We start from the raw sequence: 25,287 nt of genomic DNA on the forward strand, positions 1-25,287 counted from the left end.
GCAACTTCTAGATCTGAGCTCAGAGGAGAATCCGGTTCAGGGAAGGACCAACAAGTTAGGGCTCGGGAGGCAGGCGAGTGTCCTGGCGAAGTGCTCGGCCCCTGGGCTCACAGAGCCTGGGCTGAAGCTCTGGGATCTGCCCCTTAGTGTCTGCAAGACCTTTGGAAACTACTAACTGCCCTGAGCTTCCTCTGCAGCATCTTCCTCCCAGGCCTGTGTACGAGCAGGGTACACAGGGTTAGTGCGGTAGGGGATGTGCGGAGAAAGGCAAACCTGGGCAGGAGTGACTGGCCCCAGGTAACCCAGGGTGTGACAGTAACTGGTCTCAGTGGGCACCGATGCTCATGGAGAGGGGAGCACAGGGGAAGGTGCTTTGGGATCAGAAAGACCTGGAATCAAACCCCACTGGGCTCAGCCACTAGTTTGGACAACCTGAGCCTGAATTTTTAAAACTGAATTTATTGGGATGACATTGGTTAAACATGTCTGATTTTTTAAAAATGCTCCTACTGTGCAGAGGGTTTTTTATTTTTATTTATTTATTTTTTTAAATACATTTTATTGATTTTTACAGAGAGGAAGGGAGAGAGATAGAGAGTTAGAAACATCGATGAGAGAGAAACATCAATCAGCTGCCTCCTGCACATCTCCTACTGGGGATGTGCCCGCAACCCAGGTACGTGCCCTTGACTGGAATCGAACCTGGGACCTTTCAGTCAGCAGGCTGACGCTCTATCCACTGAGCCAAACCGGTTTCAGCGAAGCAGAGGGTTTTTTAAAATATATTTTTACTGATTTCAGAGAGGGAGAGGGAGATAGATAGAAACATCAATGATGAGAATCATCGATCAGCTAACTTTTGCACACCCCCTACTGAGGATCAAGCCTGCAACCTGGGCATGTGCCCTTGACCAGAATCAAACAGGGGACCTTTCAGTCCACAGGCCGACGCTCTATTCACTGAGCCAAACCAGCTAGGGCTGTGCAGAGATTTTGATAATCAGATGATATATATAGTAAAGTGTGCAGTGTCAGTTCCAAGCCCCCACCTGTGACTAATGTTTATTTTTAAACTAGGGGCCCGGTGCACGAAATTCGTGCACTGGGTGTGTGTGTGGGGGGAGTGTCCCTCAGCCCAGCCTGCCCCCTCTCACATACTGGGAGCCCTCAGGCGTTGACCCCCATCACCCTCCAATCGCAGGATCGGCCCCTTGCCCAGGCCTGACGCCTCTGGCCTAGGCGTCTGGCCCGGGCAGCGGGGACCCACAGCTGCAGCGGCCCCACGATCGTGGGCTTCGCTTTAGGCCCTAGCTCCTGGGACTGCCAGCTTCGACCGTGCCCAGCTCCCATCGCTGGCTCCACCCCTACTTCCTGCTATCACTGGCCAGGGCGGAAAAGGCGCCCGATTCTCTGATCATGGCTGGGGGGCAGGGCAAAGGCGGCCCCAGGGGTGCCTTTGCCCTGCCCCCCAGCTCTTAGCTCCCCACTGGGTTTCTGATCACTGTCAGTGGCAGGGGGCTTCTTCCTGCTTTCCCTTTCGCCTCCCTGCATTGTGCCTACATATGCAAATTAACCGCCATCTTGTTGGCAGTTAACTGCCAATCTTAGTTGGCAGTTAATTTGCATATAGCCCTGATTAGCCAATGAAAAGGGTAGCTCGTACGCCAATTACCATTTTTCTCTTTTATTAGTGTTGATATTTTTATTGATTTTTAGAGAGAGAAGAAGGGAGAGGGAGAGAGAAACATCAATATGAGAGTGAAATATCAATTGGTTGTCTCCTACATGGCTCCCCACTGGGGATCGAGCCCAAAACCCTGGCATGTGCCCTGACTGGGAGTTGAACCAGTGACCTCTCTCAGTGCTTGGAAAACACTCAACCAGCTGAGCCACACTGGCCAGGGCTGTGATTAATTTTTATTTTTTAAATATATATATTTTTTATTTCAGAGAGGAAGGGAGAGGGAGAGAGGGACAGAAACATCAATGATGAGAGAGAATCATTGATCGGCTGCCTTCTGCACACCCCACAATAGGGATCGAGCCCGCAACCCGGGCATGTGCCCTGACCAGGAATCGAACCGCGATCTCCTGGTTCATAGGTCGATGTTCAACCACTGAGCCACGCCGGCCGGGCTGTGATTAATTTTTAGAAACAACAAATGGGTTAATATTCATGAGGACACATAACAGGAAATTCAAGAAAACTAAGTATAGGCAGTTCTGGTAGTTTTATTCCTCATAAATACCTGTTTCTACAGTACCATTCAAAGAATAAATAGAGGCACACGGCTATAATTTCCACCATAATCTGCTATTGAGGAGACATTCAGTGTGAGGATAAAGGGGTGGAGTGGGGTGGGGTGGGGTGTGTTCGGGTCACAGGGTAACTGGAGGCCTCTGTGAAGAACTGTGTAGGGACCCTATCAATCAAGATCTGATCCCCAGGCCTGATGGCCAAGGCTTGTGGTGGAAGAGTTACAGTGAACCAAATGCAAGCAGCCAAATGCTCAGTTAGTTCACCAGGGTTCTCCAACTCTACCTAAACTATTGGTCCACTGGGAAGGAGCTATATCAGCTCTAAGGATTCAGTTCACTCCATGGTAGGACCTGATATGGCCCAGAGAGGTCTGCCCTTTGCCCTGAAGTATGTAATAAATACAAGTTATAAAATAACCACTTACATCAGTCTCTTTCTTGACTATCCCATAAAGGAATCCTGTCCCATGTCTAATGAAGGAGAGAGGCACAAATAGGGAGTATCTGCTAGAATTCAGGTAAGCAAGACAGCTTGTAAAGTCAGGGAAAGGGAAATAGCACTGTTACCTAATCCTTCACAGGGGGATATATTTGGATCACCCCCTCCACTCCCCAGTACAAGCAGAATGAAGAGATTCTGCATCACTTAGCAGAAAAGGAAGTACAAGGCAGCGCAGGTCTGCACTGGGTAACCCAGGGTGTTAGGGACGGAGAATACCAACAGTGAGACAAGGAAAAGACAGAACTGGTAACCACTCTGCAGGGCCTGGGCCATAGTCCTCAGAACTTCTCTGTGGTCGCACCCCTGCCTGGCAGGTGATGTGGCACAGCACACGGTCATGCCATCTCCTCTCACATCTGGTTCATTTGTTCACCTCGACTGAACAGCGGGGCATCTGCTTTACCCGGTACTTGTCAGCTGGTGCACAAAGCGCCCATCAGGCGGCGAGGTTCCTGGCTGACTTGGAGGCGCTCTGGGCTCGCTGTACGACGGCGGAACACTTCTCCCGCCGCAGCAGCTTGTTGTTCTCGAACAGGCCTTCGTTGCGGGGTATCCCGTGGGACCCGTCGGGGAACGTCAGCAGGCCTGTGAGGGAGAAAGGGAATATGGGAGTGACAGTGGCATTAATGACTCCGAGAACAGCCTGACAGGCAGAGGCCGAGGAAAAGAAAACCTCACAGCCTTCTCAGGAGGACTCTGGCAGTCAGTTCGGCGAACAGGCAGGCGTTAGGGCGCCGTCATATGGATTAAAGAGAACAAGGTATACGTCCACCCATACTGTGCTCACCTAAGTCTCCCCTCCTGCTGGGCTGCAACTTACCAAAGCCATCTACTCTGCCATTTTTAAATTCCCCCTCAAAGGTCATGTTGTCGTGTCGAATGAAGACTCCGACGCCATTGAACTTGCCCTGGGCAAACTCCCCCTCATACCTGCAGAAACACAAGATGTTAGCCTTTGGTGGGGTAGTGAGCTGTCCAGGTTAACTCTTACAAGCAGCTACCAATATGTGTTATTTATTGGTGCCAAGGAGCAAAGCGGACTCCACTTACCTCAGAGCTCTACCCACCCCAGTCTCATTCAGCAGAGGAGGGTCAGAGAGTATGTATGTGAGGCCCTAATCTCAAGGAAATAACAGGGCAGTGGGGGGAGGGAGGTCACTCACCTCTTGCCCTTTCAAACTTTAGATCTATAAAAAACAAATGCTACTCCTTGCCTATTTTCAGAGGGCCTAGAACAAGCTCTTGTTTGACCAGATATTTATTACTATCATTTTTAGATCAGATTCTCCCTAGTTTAAGGCTGAGAAAAGAATGAACCAGTACCCACCTTGAGCCATCTGAGAAGGTCAGTACCCCAAAGCCACAGAAGAGCCCATTCTCAAAATGACCCAGGTAGGTGCCACCATCTGCAAACATCAGTTGACCAAAACCATGTCTGCGGCCTGAGCAAAGAGAAGGACAGATGTCAGGTTGGGATGGGGCAGCTTCCGGGTCCCCTCTCACTGTCTAACATCCCTTACCTTCCACACCCGACCCACAAAGGAAAGAAGAGAAGCAGTGACATTATCAGGGAACAGGACAAATACCCAGAGTCACAACCTGGCTCCTGCGACCTTCCCATCTTAAGTCACAGCCATCAGACTTGGAGCAGGTCTCTCTAAGCATGAAAGATAAGAGAGGACTTAAAAATAGCACATAGTGCCTTATGGTGTGCCGGCACTCTCCTAAGCACTTCGTATATATCATCTTATTTAATCCTCACGAGAGCCTTATGAGGTAGGTATAGTACTACTATTATTTTCATTTAACAGATGTGGAAACCAAGGCAAAAAGAAGCTAAATAATTTGCTCAAGATCCTAGAGCAATTAAGTCATAGAGCGAGAATGCAAACACAGCAGGCAACCTGACCTGACAGCCCTCAACACTTAACTACATTGCCACTCGGAGAAAAATAAAAGGATAGCACTTAGCACTGTGAAGCTACTGTGCAAACCTATCAGCCTGACTGGCAACACTGGCTTGAGCTCTGCTACATCAGGAAGGCTGAGCTCACCCACTGCCCTGGCCAGAAAACAGAGCAAGAGGCAGCTCTTTTGAGGGACAGACTCCAGCAGAGCCTCAGGAAGCCTCTCCTCTCAAGGTCATATTAAAGAGGACAGCAGGTGTTTAGGAGGCAGGAGAAAGGCTGGCGATGTTCAGAGTCAAGGTCACATCCCACCTGCACAATTTCTCCTCTCAAGGCTCAAGAATTCATCAGCTGCAGGCTCTACCATGAAAAGAATGAGGCACGTGTCTGGAAACAGTGTGAAATGTTCTTCATTGACACGACTGCCTCCTGGGGGCAGCTCCTGGCTTGCTAGGCTTTGCTAGGACTGGACGTGGGGGCTTTTTCGTGGCCACATTGCTTCCAAATGAGCATCATAGAACTAATTCCTGTACAGTCTCAGGCTCCCAAGAATTTTACCATTCCTAAGAATAGATACTTGCAAATGTAACAAACTGTCACAGGAAATTCAAGGCAATGAATGTCACTTGCTCTTGAGTGCCTGCCCTAATTTCCTTAAATTCTTAAGGCTCATTGGCATCAAGTCATTGCAATAACTTCTGTATGTTTTGATTTATGGGCACTCAAAACAATTCATTTACTCTGCTAAGTACATTAGCACTTAGGAAAACAATTCCCAAATAATATCGCTAAAAGATAAAAGGGTTAAAATACAATTTAGAAGCAGAAAGATTTAACTTACTTCTAGAGGTTGAATTAACAATAGTGTTTTTTAATTTCTTTATTTATAATCCTAAAATTGAATAAAGGAAAAACACTATCATGTTAAATCTCGGAGGAAGACCTGAAGATGAATAAAGTTGGCTTATTTATCCTGAAGTATTATCCTTCCGCCAAATGTTCATCACTGGGTACCCCAGGGGTCCTCTCACCCTCCTTCCACTCGCCATGATACTCCTCCCCACTGGAGTAGGTGAAGGAACCTTTTGTCAGGGTCATGGTGACAGCTTACAGAAGGATGAAAACTGCAGGACACAAGCAGAGGAGAAGCAGGGTCACAGGATGGCTGGAGGAAAGGCCTGCAAAGCAACTCTGTGGATACATTCTAAAGGCTACCAGCTCAGGCAGTGTACACTACCTCGAGTACACTTAACAAAACTACCCACTCTCCAACCATCGCCATCACCACCTCCGCCCCAGCACTCTTAATCCTCCTACTTGTCTTTAAAGTTTTCAGCCAGTTCCAACTTTCTATGACCTGAGATAGAAATTTAGGATTAATCTACAAATACTTTACTGATACCTGCTATACACTTAGTTAATGTGTAAAATACAGTCTCTTTCCTCAATATAAGTTTAAAATCTAGTTGATAAGACTAACAATGAAAACATTGAATAATATGAGAAATAATACAATTAACTGCCAAGTTGGATGGCAGAGATTAACAGAGACAAGAGGTGGGCAGAAGTTAAAACAAGCAGTGAAGAGGGCAAAGGGCAATTCCAGACTGATAAGACATGGGGAATGAAAGCATAAAGAGTAACGAGAACACAAGATGTTCAGGAGGAAAATAAGAAGCTGGGTCTCCTAGAGTTGAAGGCATGTTCAGGGAGTAATAGGAAATAAATTTTTCAGCCTAAACCTTAAATTTGAAAAGAACCTCTAAGATGTAATCCAAACTCCCTCACTTTATAGTTGGAGAAACAGAAGCCCGGGGAGTCAAAAGCTAGTCGGTGACCAAGCTGGAACTAGTGCGCAGGCCTTCCCTGACTGCCAGTTCTTTCCCAGGCCCTATGGCTCTGCCTCTAGGGTCAGGCGAGTGGAGGAGACCTTTGTCACTTAGGCAGAAGAGTTTATAGCTGATGAGGTGGGTAAAGAGACAGCTTCAGTGAGTGGGAGGGTCGGACAGGGATGTAACATGATAAAAGCAAAGTTTAAGGAAAATGAAATTGGATCAGGAAGCAGAATGGACTCGGGCAGCAACAACCTACAGCCAGAGAAGCTAGCAAGGCAGGAGATGTGATAATTCAGTAGATTGTGAAAATGAGCACAAAGCATCCCCCTCCACTCAGATCCTCCCATGAAGAGACAGTTTGTTTATCCCTCCACCCACTGGATACGGGTGGGTTATATAACTACTGGAACATCAGCAAAGGTGAGGTAGCTGAGGTTGAAGAGCACTCTTGCCCTCTTGCCCTCTTGCTGCACTTGGAACTGTTTTGTCCCCAGATGAAAGAGTGCAGGCTGGTCTGCTGGCTGACGAGAGGCCACCTGGAGCAGCTGTCTCAGCTGCTCACAGAAGCCTTGGTGAGCTCAGGCAAGACCAGAAGAGAGCGCAGCCCCAAATTATTAGCCCACAGTCAGAGACTAAAGACATGGTTGTTTTAAGCCACTTGTTTTGGGTGATGCATTACTCAGCAAAAGCTACCTGATACACCCAGATATGAGATCATAAGGCCTGAGTGAGGGGGATAACAGGGCAATGGGAGCAGAAGAGAGAACTATGAGAGATATATCACACAAAAAAAACAACCACTACCATCACCCAATAACATTTGAAGACTGGCTCGTTATGGCTTCACACATCTTGGTAAAATAATGTTTTTATTCAAGGATATACTATAAAAGGGATTTAAGATACCCAAACTATCATTAAATATAAATAGAGAAAAATAAAATCATTTGACATATTTAAAAAAATGAAATCCCTATTTCCTTTTTAAATCCCCTAGGTCTTTTTTTCCTCACCCCTTCTCCAGAATGAAATAATACGATGTTTTTTCAAGTGACTGTAACTATGCCTAGTCCTAGGCCCACACCCAGATCTACTGAGTCAGATTCTGGACAGTGAGAGCCTGGGATCTGCAGTGTTAACAAGCACATCATTAGATCCTTACACACCTGACAGTTGGTGGATTATTACTCCAATCAATGGAAATACTGTGTGTGAAGAGCTCTCCGCTGTATAAATCACCATTGAAAGGTCCTCTGTTATTAATAATTAATCTGGAGTCTGACCCTTAGGCACCTGACTGATTCCAACAGGACAAGTGCACCTCTTGTTCCCAGCACTAAGGTCAGACCCTGGAGGACAATTTTTTTTTTTAAATCCCTGGGGGCCTGGTGCCAACTGCTAGCTTCCCTTCAGGTCCCAGAGAAGCCCAAATCACAACAATGTTAAGGGTTGTGATGATGTCTCCATTATGGAAAATCAAGGGGTTACAAAGAGTAGGTTCCAGAGTACAAGGAAATCTGGCATATTTTATTTTTTAAAAATGGTGCTTCAAATGTTCAACTAAAACAAGGCATACATTGTTTTCTCCAAATGGTGGTGGTGGACAGTGCTGAGTTATTTATACTCCACGTCAGTCTCTAAACCTCAGTCTCCTCCTCTATGAAGTGGAGATTATCTACTTCACAGAGTTAGCATGCAGATTAAATGAAATAACATTTATGAAAGTACCTAGAACACTGGCTACCTGTGTCCTTTAAATGTTGTTCTTCTCCTCCTTCAAAGAGACACCTAGACTCACACACTTACTACAATGGAAATTTCCCTAAAGTCTCAGTATAAAAATGCTACCAACATAATTTAAATAGCATTTTTGGGGGGGGGGGGAGTCAGCAATTTTGACTAATGAGGTAAATACCAAGTAGAGGAAAATGCAAACGACAGTGGCCACCCACCTGTTCTTTATCAACGCCCTATGAGATATTTTAATTTTGGCCTATGTCATAATAATGTTTGATACAGACGCCAGATGCCCAGAGATGGTCTGATGTGAGATCAGCTCGGCCTGAACAGAGCAGGGCCCAGTCACGTCTTCTGGGCCTGGCTCTGCCTCAGATCCCCAGTTTCATCCCAGCTATGAGGATAGATGAGTTCTGAGGCCCGCTGTGGTCTCACCCAAACATGGAGGAACATTCATTTCTACCCCCAGAATGAAGGCCAGCTTTCTGGAGGCACTTCTAGAAATGTTTGGGAGTCAATCTCATAGGTCCATCAATCAGGGGCTTTCTCACTTTTTAGTTACTCAAAAACTCCATGCCCAGGGTCTTTCACATAATAGAAGGCAGCCTGAGAAAAGGATCATTTTCTTCTTAAAGCCCCTCAAAACCTGTGGGGCTATTTTCTCAGAGAGGTGATGCCTTCTCTGTCCCATCAATGTTCCACAAGGTCAGCATCCAATTTCAGGTGCACAATTCTCTTATGTCAGCCCAGCATCAGAGTGAGCTTGGAGTGGAGGTCAACATGACTCCATTGCAACTACAACATTAATGAGAGGAAGAGAAACGTTTTCCATCAAAACTGCCGGGCATTGAGTTAGCTAGAGGCTATCTTCAGTGCTTCCCAGAACAAATTAAGTCAGAGTGATGGTAGTGGTTGTTCTTTCCTATGATATATCTGTCAAATTTCCATTCCTAAAAATCAGCAGATGGTACAAATCTGAACTATCTTATTCCTTCTAAACAAGTCAGAATTAGAAAGGATATCTCTTCTACTAAATCTTATGACTAAACAACCATTCCAAAATATAAACACAAAATGATTATTTATACAGAAGATACGGGGATTTTCTTTAAATGTTAGGCAGCAGTTAACTTGTCTTCACTCAAAACCTTGGAAGGAGTTATTGCAGTGCAATCTGAGGAATCAGACCGACTACAGAGGGACTCAGGGGGAGCAGCCTCTTGTTTACTCTCTCTTAAGGCCCATGAAACTCCCAGATAGTGGCATCCCAGCTTGTCTCAGAGGGACCAGTAAAGGTCTCTGAAAGAAAGGGGACATCATCTCTCAACTTAACCCTGCCACCATCCTCTCCCACTGTTTTCAAAAGTGTATACTAAACTACAAATTTCCATTCCTTTTTTTATCTAGGAACATAGAGCAAACTCCCTTCAATAGTTACTTTTCAAAATAAAGTCCATAGCCAAAACACAATCAGAAGTGCTAATTAGAGGGAACACATATTGACTCCATGGGACTAAGGCCATGGTTAAACACATTTGACTAGAAATTTCTACCTATGTCCAAATAATTGATATTGTCACTGCCTGGGTCAGTGTCAGGATGTTCATTTAGCATTTCTGTAATTAGACATGCTAAGTAATACTCAGCTGCATAGCCACTGACCCAGAAAAAAATTTCACCAGTTAACACGGTCATTGAGACAAATCTAGTTTAATAAAGTATAGTCAATGGTAATGAAGACTGAAAACCCAATCTATATATATAAAAACCCAGCGACCAGAACAGTGGAACAACCAGAATGACCAGTGGCTATGATGCGCACTGCGGCAGCCAACTAGCCTGATCTGGGCCCTGATCGGCGCCTCTCCCCCTCCCCACTGGCCCGGCCTGATGAGCCCCCATTGGCACAGGTTGGATGGATCCCACCTGTGCACGAATTCATGCACCAGGCCTCTAGACCATCCTATCTAATAATAGACAAACATGGTAATTGACTGTACCTTCACTATGCCTTCCATTTGCTAATCAGCACAATATGCAAATTAACCACCAACAAAGATGGCGGCTAATTTGCATACTGCAGGCAGGGCAGGACAGCGGGAGCTGACAGCGGGAGCTGCCATCCAGGCCCCTGTGTGCAACCCCAGAAGCCGCCTGCCTGCTGCCCATGACCGGATTCGATCCCGGGCTGCAGGCTGGCCCCAGAAGCCCCAGAAGTCACCTGATATGGCAGTAACTCTATCAGTATGCACTCTGAAAGTCAGTGGCATAAATGCACCAATTAAAAGACAGATTATGAGGGTGAATCAAAAACAAAACCCACTTTAAATATAAAGACACATATAGATTAAAAGTATATGAATTAAGCTTCAGCCTGTTTTGCTCAGTGGATAGAGCATTAGTCCATGGACTGAAGGGTCCCAGGTTCGATTCCAGTCAAGGGCATGTACCTCAGTTGCTGGCTTGATCCCCAGTCCCTATCAGAGCATGTGCAGGAGGCAACCAATCAATGTGTCTCTCCCTTTGCCTTCACTCTCTCTAAAATTCAATGGAAAAATATCCTTGGGTGAAGATTAACAAAAGCAAAATAAATGGATTAAGTAACATTAAAGAGATTATAAAAAAATATATTCCAAATTTTGTTAGTTGTATAATGGTTATGTTTAAATTATTAACACCTAAGAAATTGGGTGAAGGGTACATATAATATGCTGTAGTATTTTATAGGGTTTTTTTTTACATGTATGAGATTATTTCAAATTAAAATATTAAAAAATTAAAAAAATAATGAAATATTAATTGGAATGTATCTGCATTACATGAAAAATCTAATTGCTTCTAGCATAATTTATTAAATTGTGCTAAAATTTACAAGGGTTCAATTAAAAAATATCTTAATTCTAAACGATGTAATAGAAAATATGTAATAGTGCAGTTATAAGCACTTATCTGAAAATAAAAATTTAAAGAAGTGAATTTAAAGAAGGGATTAGCCAAAGAGAATATATGCACAACGCATGGACACAGACAACAGCATGGTGATGCCAGAGAGAAGTGGGGGACAAGAGCTGGGTAGAGGGGGCAAAGGGGGGAAATAGGGACATCCTATATCCTATCTAATAAAAGAGAAACATGGTGATTAGCGTACATCCGCTACCCTTCCCATTGGCTAATCAGCGAGATATGCAAATTAACTGCCAGCCAAGATGGCGGCCGGCAGCCAGGCAGCTTGAAGCTAACATGAGGCTTGCTTGCTTCAGTGACGGAGGAAACCAACGTTCCCCGCCTGCCTTGCCGGCCTCTGAGCTTGCAGTTTGAAACATTGTTACAAATATAGAAGCTAAACAAAACCCCAGAAACCCGCTTTCAGCCAGCAGGGATCTCAGAGCTGGAGTTGATACAGTGTTTCAATTACAGAACCCAAACAAACCAGACACCTGCTTTCAGCAGCAGAGGCCTCAGAGCTGGAGCCAGAGCTAAAGCTGGCCCAGAATTTAAAAAAAAGAAAAAAAGGAGCAGTTGGGAGCTTCAGCCTGAAAACAGCCCTCAGCCCCTCACCCAGACTGGCCAGGCACCCCAGTGGGGACCCCCACCCTGAAGGGTGTGTGACCAGCTGCAAACAGCCATCATCCCCTCACCCAGGCTGGCCAGGCACCCCAGTGGGGACCCCCACCCTGATCCAGGACACCCTTCAGGGCAAACCAGCCGGCCCCCACCTGTGCACCAGGCCTCTATCCTATATAGTAAAAGGGTAATATGCCTCCCAGCACTGGGATCAGCGGAGCCACGAGGCCTCCCAGCACCGGGATCAGCGGAGCTGAGAGGCCTCCCGGCACCGGGATCAGTGTGACAGGGAGCAGCGCTCAAACCCCCTGATCGCCCTGCGACTCTGTGTGTGACAGGGGGCGGGGCCACAACCTCCCTATCCGCCCTGCTCTGTTCATGACAGGGGAAGGCGCCCCAACCCCCTGATCGGCCCTGCTCTGTGTGTGACAGGGTGCGGTGCCCCAACCCCCTGATCGGCCCTGCTCTGTGGGTGATAGAAGGCGACGCCCCACCCGCCCCCCACGGGCCCTGCTCTGTGTGTGACGAGGTAGAGCCATAACCTCCCCATCGGCCCTGCCCTGAGTGTGACAGGGTGCAGCACCCCAACCCCCTGATCCGCCCTGCTCTGTGTGTGACAGGGGGCAGTGCCCCAACTCCCCTATCGGCCCTACTCTGTGAGTGACAGGGGGGAGCTCCTCAACCCCCTGATCGGCCCTGCTCTGTGCATGACAGGGGGGAGCTCCCCAACCCCCTGATGGGCCCTGCTCTGTGCACAACAGGTGGGAGCTCCCCAACCCCCGACTGACCCTGCTCTGTGCGTGACAGGGGGTGGCGCCGCAACCTCCCCATCAACCCTGCCTTGAGTGTGACAGCGGGCGGTGCCCCAACTCCCCAATCAGCCCTGCTCTGAGCCCGACCAGGGGCTGCACCTAGGGATTGGGCCTGCCCTCTGCCACCCGGGAGCAGGCCTAAGCCAGCAGGTCGTTATCTCCTGAGGGGTCCCAGACTGCGAGAGGGCACAGGCTGGGCTGAGGGACTCCCCCTTCCCCCCCAAGTGCACAAATTTTTGTGCACCGGGCCTCTAGTATATATATAAAAGCCTAAGCGACCGAATGACCAAATGACCGGTCGACTAAATGACCGGTTGCTATGATGCACACTGACCACCAGGGGGCATATGCTCAACACAGGAGCTGCCCCCTGGTGGTATGTGCGCTCCCACAACCAACCTCCTGTGGCCAGCCAACCTCCCGCGGTCCCTCCCCCCGGCCAGCCAACCTCCCGCGGTCCCCCCCAGGCCAGCCAACCTCCCGTGGTCCCCCCACCGACCAGCCAACCAACCTTCCACTGTCCCTCCCCCTGCCGGCCAACCTCCCACGGTCCCTCCACACAGCCAGCCAACCTCCCGCGGTGCCCCCCCCCCCCAATGGCCAACCTCCCTCTGTCCCTCCCCCTGGCCCACCAACCTCTGGATGGGCCCCAATTGCTGGCCAGGCCGAGGGACCCCACCTGTGCATGAATTCGTGCACCAGGCCTCTAGTACTTTAATAAGGATGCAAATCAGTATTTGTATCAGTTATTCAAAGAGACTAGATGGCCTACAAATTTAGGCTTCAGTTATACATATGGAATCTAGTCACAAAGTCAAGATAATTCATGCTTCTTCTAAGCAGATACTCATCCTTTGTTCTTTGGCTGGATGGGTTGCAAAGAATCAATCCAAACATTTATCTAAAAGGAAAATGACTCTTTGTCCCTGCAAACCAATATACTATTAGTCTGCACAAGAGTTTATATCCCTGCTATCTTTCTTTTCTCCTGACTCAGACATTTCCAAATAGAAGTTGAAGACAGGAAAAACCTTTGTTTCCATTCCGTTTGTCTTTTTTTTTTTTTTTAGAAATCAAACTTGTTAAAAAATATTTATGTATTTTAATAACCTGTGTCCAAATTCAGAGAACTTCTTAAATAAAAAAAAAACTAACATAAAGAGGAATAGATTTTCAGTTTAAGAATATTGTTTGGAGCCCTGGCCAGGTAGCTCCGTTGGTTAGAGCATCGTCCGATACACCAAGGTTGCGGGTTCCATCCCCAGTCAGGGTACATACAAGAATTGATCAATGAATGCATAAGTAAGTGGAACAACAAACTAATGTCTCTCTCTCTTAAATCAATTTTTTAAAAAAGGAATATTATTTGTAGGCAGCAACCTTAAACTACCTACGAATATCTTTAACATTGTCTCTCTCCCAAGCTACCCTCCCCAAAGTAAGATAGTTTTGTCAAAGTTTCTTCAGTTATGAAGACAGCAGTTCTTAGGCCTCTAGAATCCTAAACAGAAGGAAATGAAGGATTTGATCAACAAAGAAGAAATCTAGTACAAAATGCAAACGTTCTTTTTAAAGTGTTTTAAGTGAGCATAAAATAACTTTTTATTGTAAGTCAAGTCTCTTTTCCTATAAGTCTCCCTTCCACTCGAAAGGTAAATAGATGTATGGCTACTAGGTAAAGGTCTTATTTAGGAAGACTGTGGGATGGTTACATTGAAGAACCTGGAAAGAAAATCCTAATACCAGAAAGAAGGTAAAAAAAAAAAAAAAAAAAAAAAAAAAAAAGAAGAAAAAGAAAGAGAGGACTCTGGGGTGACGGGGACTGCCAGGATATTCCTCTGTTTCATGAATGAGGGAATGACCGGCCCGGTTCTAATACAGCCCAGTTTCTCCTGCTGGCACTAAGCAGTTTGGAACGCTAGCCTGCAGGGATGCGACCCTAAACTCACTGAGGCATCCGTGTCTCCAACCCGTTGGTGCGGCACGGCTCTCCACCACAGTGTCAGCGAGGCGGGCCCCAGGCAAACAAAGCCGTCGGTGGCAAAAGACAACATGTCCACGTCCATCTCCCCTTTCCCTCCGCCACCCATCCTCACTTTCCACACTGCTCCTGCCCTCCACCCCGGGGCTGCTCTCCCCCTCGGGTCTGGCATCCCCGCCCACCCCGCTCGCTAACCCGGTGCCCGGGCTCTCCCAGGCCTCGGGCCCCAGCGGTGGAAACGGGCGGCCGAGTTTGGGACCCTGGGGCAGCCGCCCTCCGGTCAGCACGTCGGGCATGGAGCCATGCTCCCCACCCCTGTCATCTCGGGCTGGGATCCTCAGTCCCTTCCTCACCGCCACACTCTCCCGGCCCCCTCCCACCCGCGCTGCCAGCCAACCTGGGCTCCGCCTTTTGGGATGACCGTTACGCCCGGCGCGGGGTTCGAGCGGCCGGCCGGCCTTCCGCTCCCCCGGGCTCGCCCCTGCCACCTGCCTCTCCGCCACCTCCACCAGCGCCTGCCCCTCCTGACGCCGCCATCGCCGGCAGCCGCACTGGCCAGAATGCCCGCTGCCCATTGGCTGTTACCTAAGCAACCGGGAGCAACGCCACTCCCTATTGGCTCAGGCCGGACTCGGCGCCATCTTTGTGAGGGGCGAAGTGTCAACTATCCGAAAGAGGGACGGGGCTGACCCTAAATTCCACCTCGGCAACCCCGACTGAAAGAGAACTCAGGTCTCGCCCATCCCGGGGCAGCCTAGCCGAAATGTCAACACCAAACCGAACCGAACCAAACCGAACCGAACCGAACCGAACCAAACCAAACCTGCGTCAGATGCAACTGGAGCGGCGCCGGTCCTGCTCCGATCTCCGCAGCTGTCAATGGCCCCGCCGAGGAGTCTCCCGGCAGAACCCTCCACACGGCTTTGAGGTGCAGCTTTGTAAATTGTAAGGCTCTAGAGCGGGCAAACTGTAGTTTAATTAGTGCAACCCTGCGCCAGACACTGTGATATCAAGACCCGTTTGCATTCCTTGTAGGGATGTGTGTTGTCGTTGTCATTACCCAGATCCTTTGTGTTTAAAATATGCCAAGATGGAAGCAAATCAGCCTCAATATCACGCACATCACTGGGTTTATCTCTGTTTATTTACTTGGAAAGCAACATGATGCTAGGGTGCTGCCAGGCTGGAAAAGACTCGATCACTGCTCTCAGGGGACTTACTGCTAAGTGTGGTGAAGAAAAGATTCATGCACGTTGGAAAATCCACGACTATATTTGATTATTAAGAGAAGGCAAACTCATGAAGAGAGTAAACAGATTGCCTCTCTGAGTTGGGACTTTTCCTCATCTGTAGGACTGAAAATTATAATAATGATGATGATAAAGGCTGCCTAGGACTTTTTTTTTTTTTTTGAGAATACAATGTCAAAAGCTCAATACTGTGTCTGAGACATGTAAATGCCCCATAAATGGTAGTTTAAATTATTTTAAAAATACTTGAATTCTGTATCTAAATTCCATTTCTGCCACCAACAGTGTGTGGCTTCAAGCAAGCTATGAAGCTCTCTAAGAGCCTATAAAATGAGATTGGACTAGCAGACCTGTAAGATTCAATCCCGCTCCTATACTCAATGTTAAACATGCTAACTGCGGTAATGACTACAGACATAATTACAGTAGTTGAGAGAATGGAGTGTCAAGAAAATAGATCTTATTACATTGGAGAATATGTGTTTAAAAAAACATGAAGAAAAAAGGTTAAATAGATTGTGGTCAATTTATGCAGAGTGCTGAAAAATTAAGGAGGAGATATGGTTTGCAAAATGTAATTTCTTAAATAGGCAAATTCATAGACACAGAATGTAGACTAGAGGTTACCAGAAGTTAGAGGAAGAAGAAGCTATTGGTTAATGGGTACAGAGTTTTTGTTGGGATGATAAAAAGTTTTGGGTAGAGATAGTGGTGATGGTTACACCACATTGTGAATATATTTAATGTTACTGAATTGTACACTTATGAATGGTTAAAGTGATAAATATTAGGTATATTTTACCACAATAAAAATGCAGTTTCTTAATCCAAACAGTGACACAATGAAACCAGTGTTGTAATAAAATTAATCTGGCAGTGATACCCAGAGATGATCAGAGAGAAATTGGAAGCAGAGAAGCACACTCAGAAGCCACTGTAAGAATGTAGCTAAGACATACTGGAATGTGGCATCAGTGGAGATGGAAAGAAAGAGGGTAAATATAAGAAAAATTTCATAGAGGTATTTGATAAGAAGCAATATACTAGTAGTGTTAAAAGCATGGAGCTAGTCAGCCTGGATTTGGATCCAGGTCTGCCATTTATCAGCGTCATGACCATGGACAAGTTACTTTACTCAGCTTCCAACATCACAGAGGCTGTAATGCTTGCCACTTGACTTAATCCATGTGATGCACTTAAAATAATATCAGGCACTTGCTTACCCGTTGGTAAGTGCTAGCTCTTCATAGTGTCAATGTATTGACGCTCTTTTCAGTAAAAGGGAAGTCAAGTTCTAAGAGGTAGGTACAGAAAGAACTCCTGAGAGTTTTCCATAGGAAAAAAACCTCAGCATTAAAGGGAGGACTGTAAATCTTGCTTTCCTTAACCATAACTTGAAGCTTAAGAGCTAAAGAAGATGAATAATATAGGAAATCATCTCTGTGGCTATGGCCCCCAGGATACAAGAGACAAGTGGTACTTAATTATTTGATGTTTGGGTAGGAAAAGGAAACACATCTTGTAACTGAAAGGTGTAATGGAACCATCTATGGGGCTTTGCTAGAATGGTTTATTTAGCAAAATAAAAGTTTAAGACACCCCCATCAGATAATTAAACAATTCAGTACTTCTGGGTACCTGTGGCAACAATTTGATTCAAGAAAGAATTGTTGAATGAACTTAAAAGGAGTCTGCAGGCTTTGGCTAGAAATAAATGACAAAGATTTACTCAAGGGTCTTAGGGTTTGCAAACCAGAAACACAACCAGGCAAAAACCCAGAAGTGTTCCAAAGAAGCAAGAAAAGTTCAGAGTTCTTATAGTGAAGTGCATTCTTCAAAATAATTGGTTCTCCATTCTTAGCCCTTGGAGTGGTCCAAGGTAGTTATCAGTCAGATGTCAGGAGATCTGGATGATGGATGCTAGGTAGCCTAGAAGATGGGCATGGGGAGGTCTGGTCACATCTGTGGTCTAGAGATAATAGATGTCAGGTCTATGTTAGTAGTACGGATACGTGAGTCCTTCAGGCATTATATGGATGTCTGGTATATGACTATAGCAACTCCATTTTATTTCTCCACTCTGTTCTTCAGAATGATTATGAAATATTGGTTACTATATAGTTGGTCACCTGCTGTGAAAACCCACATCTCTCTCTGCTGGTTACTTTGAGCACAAAAATGATAACAACATCAATAGTAATCTCAACAAATGGTACGTAAAAACTCACCATTTGTTTACACTTTTTTATATACTCACTAACTAGAGGCCCAGGGCACAAATTTGTGCATGGGTGGGGTCCATAGGCCTGGCCAGGGATAGGGCCGATTGGGGCCTTAGGAGGTTGGCTGACCGGCCAGGGGGAGGGGCCACGGGAGGTTGTCTGTGGGAGTGCATTGACCACCAGGGGCAGCTCCTGCATTGAACGACTGCCCCCTGGTGGTCAGTGTGCATCAGAGCGACTGGTTGACCGGTCATTTGGTCATTCAGGCTTTTATATAGTATATAGATAAACACTATGCTAAGTTCTTTACATACTTATCGTGATTCTTATTTAATCAATTGAGGAAGAGATGATTACTCCCATTTTATAGATGATGAAACAGACTTAGAGAGTTAAATAACTTGTACAAAATAACTAATAAATGTGAAGTCAGGGTTCAAACTCCAAACTCTCTCCCCCTCGCCAATTGATTTAATCACATTCTTCCTTTAAGACTTAGTTCATAGAACATGCCCACTTAAGGTTTTTACTGACTCTCCCACATACCCCCAAGCCGCTAAACTGAATTTATGGAGTTTTCAGCTCTGATTGTTGGCTCTTTTTCTCCAACTGCCTCGGAGAGTTGTATGTCTTCCGCTTGAGGGTAAGGACTATAACATTCTTCTCTTTACCACTGATAAAAACGTACTGAGCACCTACTGTGTCTAGATACTGAGGTTTTACTGTGATAAATAAAACACCCTTACTTTGATTTTTTTTTTTTTTTTTTTTAGTTTAGTGGGACCATATCTTTCCTCAATTGACAAATAAACATTGAGCTTTGTGGCAGGTACTGTGTAAACTGCGTGAGGACTGAGATTTTTAAAAAACATTTCTATTTAGGTAGAGAAGGGATTTTTGTTTCTTTGCTTCACAACTATCTCTACAGCACCTAGAACAGTGATGGCGAACCTATGACATGCATGTCGGAGGTGACATGCGAACTCATTTTTTTGGTTGATTTTTCTTTGTTAAATGGCATTTAAATATATAAAATAAATATCAAAAATATAAATCTTTGTTTTACTATGGTTGCAAATATCAAAAAATTTCTATATGTGACATGGCACCAGAGTTAAGTTAGGGTTTTTCAAAATGCTGACACGCCGAGCTCAAAAGGTTCGCCATCACTGACCTAGAACATAGTAGGTCCTCAATAAATATTTAATGACTGAGTGCATGACTGAATGACTGCAGATACAAAGATTAGATTTTTCTTTTCTTCTGGGTAATCCTCACCTGAGGATATTTTTCCATTGATTTTTAGAGAGAGTGGAAGGGAAGGGGAGAGACATAGATAGAAACATGGATATTAGAGAGACACATTGATTGGATGCCTCCCGAATGCAGCCAACTGGGATTGAGCCTGCAACCAAGGTACATGCCCTTGACGGGAATCAAACACAGAACCCTTCAGTCTTTGGGCCGATGCTCTATCCACTGAGCCAAAGCGGTAGGGAAAATATTAGATTTTTCCAGCCTTACAGTGGGTTCACAGTAGGCACTCAATAACTAGTGACTGCTTAGGTAGGTTACTTTATTGAAAACTCCCAAAGATGGGTCAGCAATTAGAAGCTAAGAGCGGAGGGCGTGTCTGACACGAGGTCGGCTCCTGGAGCATGCGCAGTCATTAGAGAGGGGATGAGCAAACTCTGCGGAGCGCGATTGCGTAGGCGCTGATTCTGATTGGCTACTGTCGCGCGCGAGGGGGTTGTGCCTACTCGTCACCAAGTAAACAAGGAGGTGGGGGCGGGGCCAGAGAGGCACCGCGACCTGGTTGGCCGGGCGGAGGTTGGGGGTGTTGTGGATTGGCCCCGGCCCGGAGTTCAGCTGTGCGCTACGCGCCGGGTCCGGGAGCCGGCGGCCTGAGGGATGGACGAGACGAGCCCACTAGTGTCCCCCGAGCGGGCCCAACCCCCGGACTATACCTTCCCGTCCGGCTCGGGCGCTCACTTTCCGCAGGTGCCGGGGGGCGCGATCCGAGTGGCGGCGGCGACCGGCCCGGCCCCTTCACCGCCGGGCTCGCCAGGCCACGACAGGGAGCGGCAGCCACTGCTGGATCGGGCCCGGGGTGCCGCGGCCCAGGGTCAAGCCCAGACCGTGGCGGCTCAGGCCCAAGCCCTGGCCGCCCAGGCCGCGGCCGCTGCTCACGCCGCGCAGGCCCACCGGGAACGGAACGAGTTTCCCGAGGACCCGGAGTTCGAGGCGGTGGTGCGACAGGCCGAAGTGGCCATCGAGCGCTGCATCTTCCCCGAGCGCATCTACCAAGGCTCCAGCGGAAGCTACTTCGTCAAGGACCCTCAGGGGGTGAGATCCGGGTGGCGACCGAGCCCGCTGGCTGCGGGGACTGTGGGCCTGGCCGGGGGGAGGCGGGAGGCGGGGGGCGGGGGCTGAACGAAAGGTCGCAGAAGGGAGAAACTTTCCATGCGGAGCCACTCGGCAGGGTTTTGGAGTGCCACGGGGACTGGAGGTGGAGAAGCTCTGCGGAATGAAGAAATAAATCAGAACCTGTTTGGTGGGGGAGGAGTGAGCGGAAAAGAGGAAATAGACCAGGTACAGGCGGAGGGCCCAGCTGTGCGGTGGGGCGATCTGCTTCTGGACTGAGAGGCGCGGGGAGATGCTGCTTCCTAGGAGGTTCGGTAAAGTGCATGCGGGCATTAACCCACAGATTTGCAGGTTGAGGTCTGGGCCCGTCTTTCCCTCTTTTGGGACCAAACCAGTTGTTAGTTGACGCCCCATCAGGGAGGGGCTCTGAGGGTGCAGGTCCAGCCTCTGTGCTGTGGGGATGTCGCCTGCCGCCTCCCCAGGCCTCCTATTGGCAGACGCTGGTGACAGAGTGGGTGGAATCAGCAGTTTCCATCTGTCTGGGTATTGCTCACTTCTTTTGGAAAATTGTTCAACAATGTTTATGGTTCCTCAAACTTAGAATGGAGATTTAGAATCACGGGGCTGTCAGCTGCCTTCTTACTTTCATTTCTCTCCCAGGACGATCGTAGTTAGCCTTTTCAGCGAAGGCGAAGTGTTTGCTGACCTTTATTTCGTCCCTTGCATTTATTTGTATAAAGGAGGACGGGGATGGGATGGGGCATAGAGTGATCAGGGCAGCTGAGAGATGACCTTTATTTTTATTTATTTTTTTAACATGAGAAAGACAAATTTGATTTCCTAAGGTATGGGAGCCCCATAAACATATGTGATCCAAAGGCAGTCAGGCAATTGATGTTTATATGCGGTCTCAGCTGAGGGATATGGGCTGGAGCTTCAAAGGGGAGGACGGCAATTCACTGGGAAGTTAAGAAGAGCAGGTGTTTGCTAATCAGGTATTTTACCTGCCATGTAGGTAAGTCCTACAGGAAAAAAAAAAATCTCTCTGGTAATAGCTCTCTTTCTAGGCCAGGTCCCCTATCTGAGTTTTTTTAGGCAGTTAAAGGGGAGGTAAAAGTTTTCCCTTAGAATGCCAGGTCTTGCTTGCCTTCAGCTCAAACAATCCACACGCAAAAGTGACACATTTTGGGTAGTATAATCTGCTCCCCTTTAGTCCTGCCTTTGAAACGCTCAAGAAGTTGAGTTGGGCCCTGACCGGTTTGGCTCAGCGGATAGAGCATCCGTCTGCGGACTCAGGGGTCCCGGGTTCGATTCCAGTCAAGGGCATGTGCCTTGGTTTCGGGCACATCCCCAGTGGGGGGTGTGCGGGAGGCGGCTGATCAATGTTTCTCTCTCATGGATGTTTCTAACTCTCTGTCCCTCTCCCTTCCTCTCTGTAAAAAAAAAAAAAAAGTTGAGTTGGTAAATTGCATCATCTTTGAACCAGTCTCTCAGACTTGGGAATAATTCAGTTTAGTTAAACAGTTGTCTTATTTCAGGAGGTGGTGATGCAGGTAGGCTCTCAAAGTTAGGCCTATTATTACACAAACAGTTATTTAATAAGAGTCAGTTCTGTGGAAACAAAAGAGGAACAAAGGTTAATGATCGGAAAAGATTTTAATCTCAGTTTCTGAGTTCCAAAAGCAGTCAGCTGAGATTTCTAGATGTCCAGCTTGAAGTAGCTGGAATGAGGGCAGTCAGTAGCAATCTGATGGATTTTCCTGGTTTGCAGTTTGAATGTCTGGTGGTCTTTCAGAGTGACCTACCTTTATTCTTTTGAGAACTGCAGAGGTGTCATTGGAATATCAGTGGGTCAAAAATACCAAGTAACAAGTATTCTTTGCCAAAGTTATCAGATGGGCCAGAATGGTTTATTGGAAAAATGTTATTGTTATACTTGTTAGAAAGATGGGTGTTAAAACTCCTCTTTCCCCCCCGCACCTCTCCCGTATGAACTCTTTTTTTTTTTTTAAATATATTTTATTGATTTTTTACAGAGAGGAAGGGAGAGAGAGATAGAGAGTTAGAAACATCGATGAGAGAGAAACATCGATCAGCTGCCTCCTGCACATCTCCCACTGGGGATGTGCCCGCAACCCAGGCACATGCCCTTGACCGGAATCGAACCCGGGACCTTTCAGTCCACAGGCCGACGCTCTATCCACTGAGCCAAACCGGCTTCGGCGCGTATGAACTCTTTAAATGGATGGTGCTATTTTGATAGGAGTGCTGAGTGGCTAGGATATGCTGTGACTTGTAACTCTTGGTTAGCTTCATTGAATGATTTAGTTATTCTCCCAGGTGTTGTCATCCCTGAATTATCACCAAGACCCAGAGAGCAAATCTGCCATCAACTCTACCATAGACTAAGTTGGAGAAAGCTTTGAGATTAATAGGTATTTCTAAGTCCCTCAAATAAGAGAGCAGTGAGTCAAATGAAAAGCTCAAAGGGGAACCATCACTTCTAGAAGAAAAGAAAGCTAGGTGTTCTGAGATCTAAATGTTAGCAAGATGCTTTCATCTTTTTATTGGAGAGCCAGAATGACATCTAAGATAACATATGAGTGGTTTTTAGTTACCTTGTTGACTGATTATTTTTGTTAGATACAGGAGCCAGAGGAAGGTTTTTGTTTTTCTGTCATAATACTGTTACAGCTCTGTTGGAAGTGTGTCAGATCAGCTAAGTGATCAGGTACTCTGACAGGTGGGAATAATATGATCTCTTAGTTCTCCCTGGCAGATAAAGTACTACTATCTCAGTATTTGGGCCACAGAGAATGACAGACTCTGGTGTGATTTCTTGGTGATTTGTGGGATCTCAGTCTCCTTAATTTCCTGACCACTGTCCTTTCTTAGAGGGGATGTTGAAACACATGTGCCCTGACAAAACTTATTAATGTAACCATCCTGCTCCCACTGAGGTGAATGTGGTTTAGAGCAGAGGACCACTTCCTAAATCCTGTGGTGTGTCAGAATGGCCCACAGACTCACTGTAGTTGGTCTTACCATCTTTGGCCCTGCTCTAAATGAGTTTATTTTACTTGACAAATACTTAGATAGTACTTATTATATTCCAGGTACTGTTTTAAATGCTTTACAAGTAATAACTCACTTAATTCACATCACACTCTCATAGGTAGGTACTATTATTATCCCCACAGATAATGATACTAAGGCACACAGTATAAGTAATTGGCCCAGATTTCACAGCTAGTAAGTGGGAGGCAGGATACAGACACTGACGAACTGGCTCCAGAGTTCTTTCTCCTAAATACTCTACTCTGCTGCCTCAGAGTTAGTGTCATCTGAATTTCTGATTTCTCTTTTCAGCTACTACTTTGGTTAGGAATAAATTTGACTGTGTGCATAGAAAATTTAAAATAATAATGACTCGAGCCCTAGCTGGTTTGGCTCAGTGGATAAAGCGTCAGCCTGTGGACTGAAGGGTCCCAGGTTCGATTCCGGTCAAGGGCACGTGCCTGGATTGTGGGCTTGATCCCTGGTGTGGGGCATGCATGAGGCAGCCAATCGATGATTCTCTGTCATCATTGATGTTTCTGTCTCTCTCTTTCCCTTTCTCCTCCTCTCTGAAATCAATGAAAATATATTTTTTTAAGAAAGAAGAGGCAACCAATGAATGCATATATAAGTGGAACAACAAATTAATGTTCTCTCTCTAAAATCAATAAATAAAATTTTAAAAAAATGACTCGAATAAGAGTACATTTAACTTATAAAAGAAGTCTATAGGCCACTCAAAGATGGCATTTCACTTTATTGGGGATGCAAACTTCCATCCAGCTGATCAGCCATCCTTAGTATATCGTTTCCACTTCATGATCCAAGATGGCTATTCAAACTGCAGACATCTTATCTGCTTTTTAGCCACTTGGAAGAAGAAAGGGGAGAGGGATCATATGCCCACTCCTTTTAAGGCATTTTTTTAGAAGTTGCCCCAGACTCCTCTTTATATCTCATTGTCCAGAACTTAGCTGCAGTAGTGCCCGGAACTATAGTTTTTATTTTGCCCAGCTAAAAGTCAGGGCTCCTGTGTCCAACGAAGAAGGGGGAACAGAGACTGGGGGACCAGTAGTTTCTGTGACAATTACATTTGGAGCTAGTAGACAGTCCAACAGTTTTTTTAAGATAACAGGCCTGACTCCGTTTCTCAATTTAGGATTGTTTCTCCCTCAGGGCAAGCAAGTAGGGTCCTGGAACAGTAAAATGGAAAATGCTAGGTCAGAAGTCATGGTAGAGAGTACTCCTATTACCCTCCTCAGTTACATCCTTGCACTTCAAGTCTCATACTCAGTCACCTACAAAAGTATTTTCTGAGCATTTTCTGTTTTGTGAAGCTAGTAATACTAGATGTTCATATTTCCAAGAATCATAGAATAGCATGGATCACTAGTTTATTGAGAAGATTAAATAAGATATGACACCTGAAATCCCTTGGCATGGTTCCTGCTTAGAGTGTGTTTTTAAGCTATATGCCCATTGATCTCTGGGTTAGGCTTTCTTGGGTACATTAGCATTGAGTAAGGCAAAAGTCATATGATTTTTTAAAATATATTTTTACTGATTTCAGAGAGAAAGGGAGAGGGAGAGATAGAAAAATCAGTGATGAGAGAGAATCATTGATCTGCTGCCTCCTGCACTCACCCTAGTGGGGATCGAGCCCGCAACCCAGGCATGTGCCCTTGACTGAAATCAAACCCGGGACTCTTCAGTCCCCAGGCCTGCGCTCTATCCACTGAACCAAATCAGCTAGGGCAAAAGTCATATGATTTTGAAAAGATGCTTTCATGACCATTG

The 25,287-nt window shown here is 46.3% G+C and overlaps 2 protein-coding genes across 7 annotated transcripts in view; one reads left to right on the forward strand and one right to left on the reverse strand.

The window, feature by feature from the left end:
• Positions 1 to 2,212: 2,212 nt before the first annotated feature.
• MORN4 (MORN repeat containing 4) lies at positions 2,213 to 15,686 on the reverse strand. 4 transcript variants are annotated; one of them, XM_059660988.1, is made up of 5 exons: positions 15,421 to 15,686; positions 5,700 to 5,792; positions 4,089 to 4,203; positions 3,582 to 3,691; positions 2,213 to 3,346 (listed from the first exon to the last, which is right to left on the reverse strand). In XM_059660988.1, the coding sequence occupies exons 2-5, from the start codon at positions 5,764 to 5,766 to the stop codon at positions 3,198 to 3,200; spliced, it is 441 nt and encodes a 146-aa protein (XP_059516971.1). In that variant the 5' UTR covers positions 5,767 to 5,792; positions 15,421 to 15,686; the 3' UTR covers positions 2,213 to 3,197. The 4 variants fall into 4 exon arrangements, with proteins under 4 accessions (XP_059516971.1, XP_059516970.1, XP_059516972.1 ...); XM_059660987.1 differs by lacking the exon at positions 15,421 to 15,686 and adding an exon at positions 14,995 to 15,132; XM_059660989.1 differs by lacking the exon at positions 15,421 to 15,686 and adding an exon at positions 4,361 to 4,418.
• A 4,198-nt stretch (positions 15,687 to 19,884) lies between these two features.
• The window catches only part of PI4K2A (phosphatidylinositol 4-kinase type 2 alpha), a 31,070-nt gene continuing 25,667 nt past the window's right edge, over positions 19,885 to 25,287 (forward strand). For 2 of the 3 annotated variants that reach the window (XM_059660999.1, XM_059660998.1), the window contains exon 1: positions 19,885 to 20,415. In XM_059660999.1, coding sequence (XP_059516982.1) covers positions 19,981 to 20,415 — 435 coding nt within the window. In that variant the 5' untranslated portion in view covers positions 19,885 to 19,980. The remainder of the gene's footprint in view (positions 20,416 to 25,287) is intronic. The other variant, XM_059660997.1, reaches the window with a different exon arrangement.

This window comes from Myotis daubentonii, chromosome 13, assembly GCF_963259705.1.
Source record: "Myotis daubentonii chromosome 13, mMyoDau2.1, whole genome shotgun sequence".
Lineage (NCBI taxonomy): Eukaryota > Metazoa > Chordata > Mammalia > Chiroptera > Vespertilionidae > Myotis > Myotis daubentonii.